Here is a 781-nt window from a genome sequence, read left to right as displayed (position 1 = left end):
CCATCAGGGATGCTGCAAGGCAAACCTGGCACTGTTGGGGTGTTGCTGGGTGGGTAGGGGTCCTCCAGCCCCCATGATCACCCCAGCGGGCAGCAGGGACCCCTTTGCACTCACCCAGAGGGGTTAAGCCCAGTAGATGGGGACGATGCTGCAGAGGATGCTCACTGTGGTACCCAGGATGGAGCGGTCAACCAGGGGCATGGCGAGCCTCTCCTCAGCCTGGCGAGGGGAGAGTTTGGGTGCGATGCTGCACCCCAATTCTCCATCGCGGGGGTTGTGCAAGGCATTGCTGTGTGTCCCCCGTGTCCCATCCCTCCCCACTCACCTGCCGGCGCTGGAAGGTCTCGGTGATGGTGTCCAGCCCCAGGATGTTGTCCTGGTCCATGCGGGTGATGTAGCAAGCGCGGTGCAGCTGGGATCTGTAGCTCACTAGCAGCTGTTTGTGGACAAACCAGCATCACCTCGGTCCCATCGCCCCCTCTCCATGCCCCCCATCTGCACAGGGCTCCCCACTTACATTCTTGTAGTCATAGATGACGGTGGCCGCGTTTCCATCCCCAGAATCCACGTAGAAAGTAGCCGCATCCTCATCCCAAGCCGATCCTCTCCACAGCCCCATCCACAGGACCTGGAAGGGGACATGGGGGGACCTCACTCCTTGCCATAGCCCCCCCAAAAGGGATGGTGAAGGGGTCCTTACTTACAGCATCAGTGTGCCTCTGGTCCGCCCGCAGCCACATCAGGAGGGCGCCGGCGATGATGACCCCCAGCAGGACCACCA

At 61.7% G+C, this 781-nt stretch overlaps 1 protein-coding gene across 1 annotated transcript in view; it reads right to left on the bottom strand.

Moving 5' to 3' along the window:
- Positions 1–123: 123 nt before the first annotated feature.
- LOC104545167 (pulmonary surfactant-associated protein C-like) overlaps positions 124–781 on the bottom strand; it is a 1191-nt gene continuing 533 nt past the window's right edge. The window contains exons 2-5 of the mRNA XM_010190229.1: positions 705–779; positions 518–628; positions 326–436; positions 124–219 (exon numbers count right to left, since the gene is read on the bottom strand). Of these exons, the coding sequence (XP_010188531.1) occupies positions 124–219; positions 326–436; positions 518–628; positions 705–779 (393 nt within the window). The remainder of the gene's footprint in view (positions 220–325; positions 437–517; positions 629–704; positions 780–781) is intronic.

This window comes from Mesitornis unicolor, unplaced genomic scaffold (genome assembly GCF_000695765.1).
Source record: "Mesitornis unicolor isolate BGI_N332 unplaced genomic scaffold, ASM69576v1 scaffold38308, whole genome shotgun sequence".
NCBI classification, from domain to species: Eukaryota; Metazoa; Chordata; class Aves; order Mesitornithiformes; family Mesitornithidae; genus Mesitornis; species Mesitornis unicolor.
Note: the sequence above shows the minus strand (reverse complement) of the source record. Positions and strands in the feature narration are given on the sequence as shown.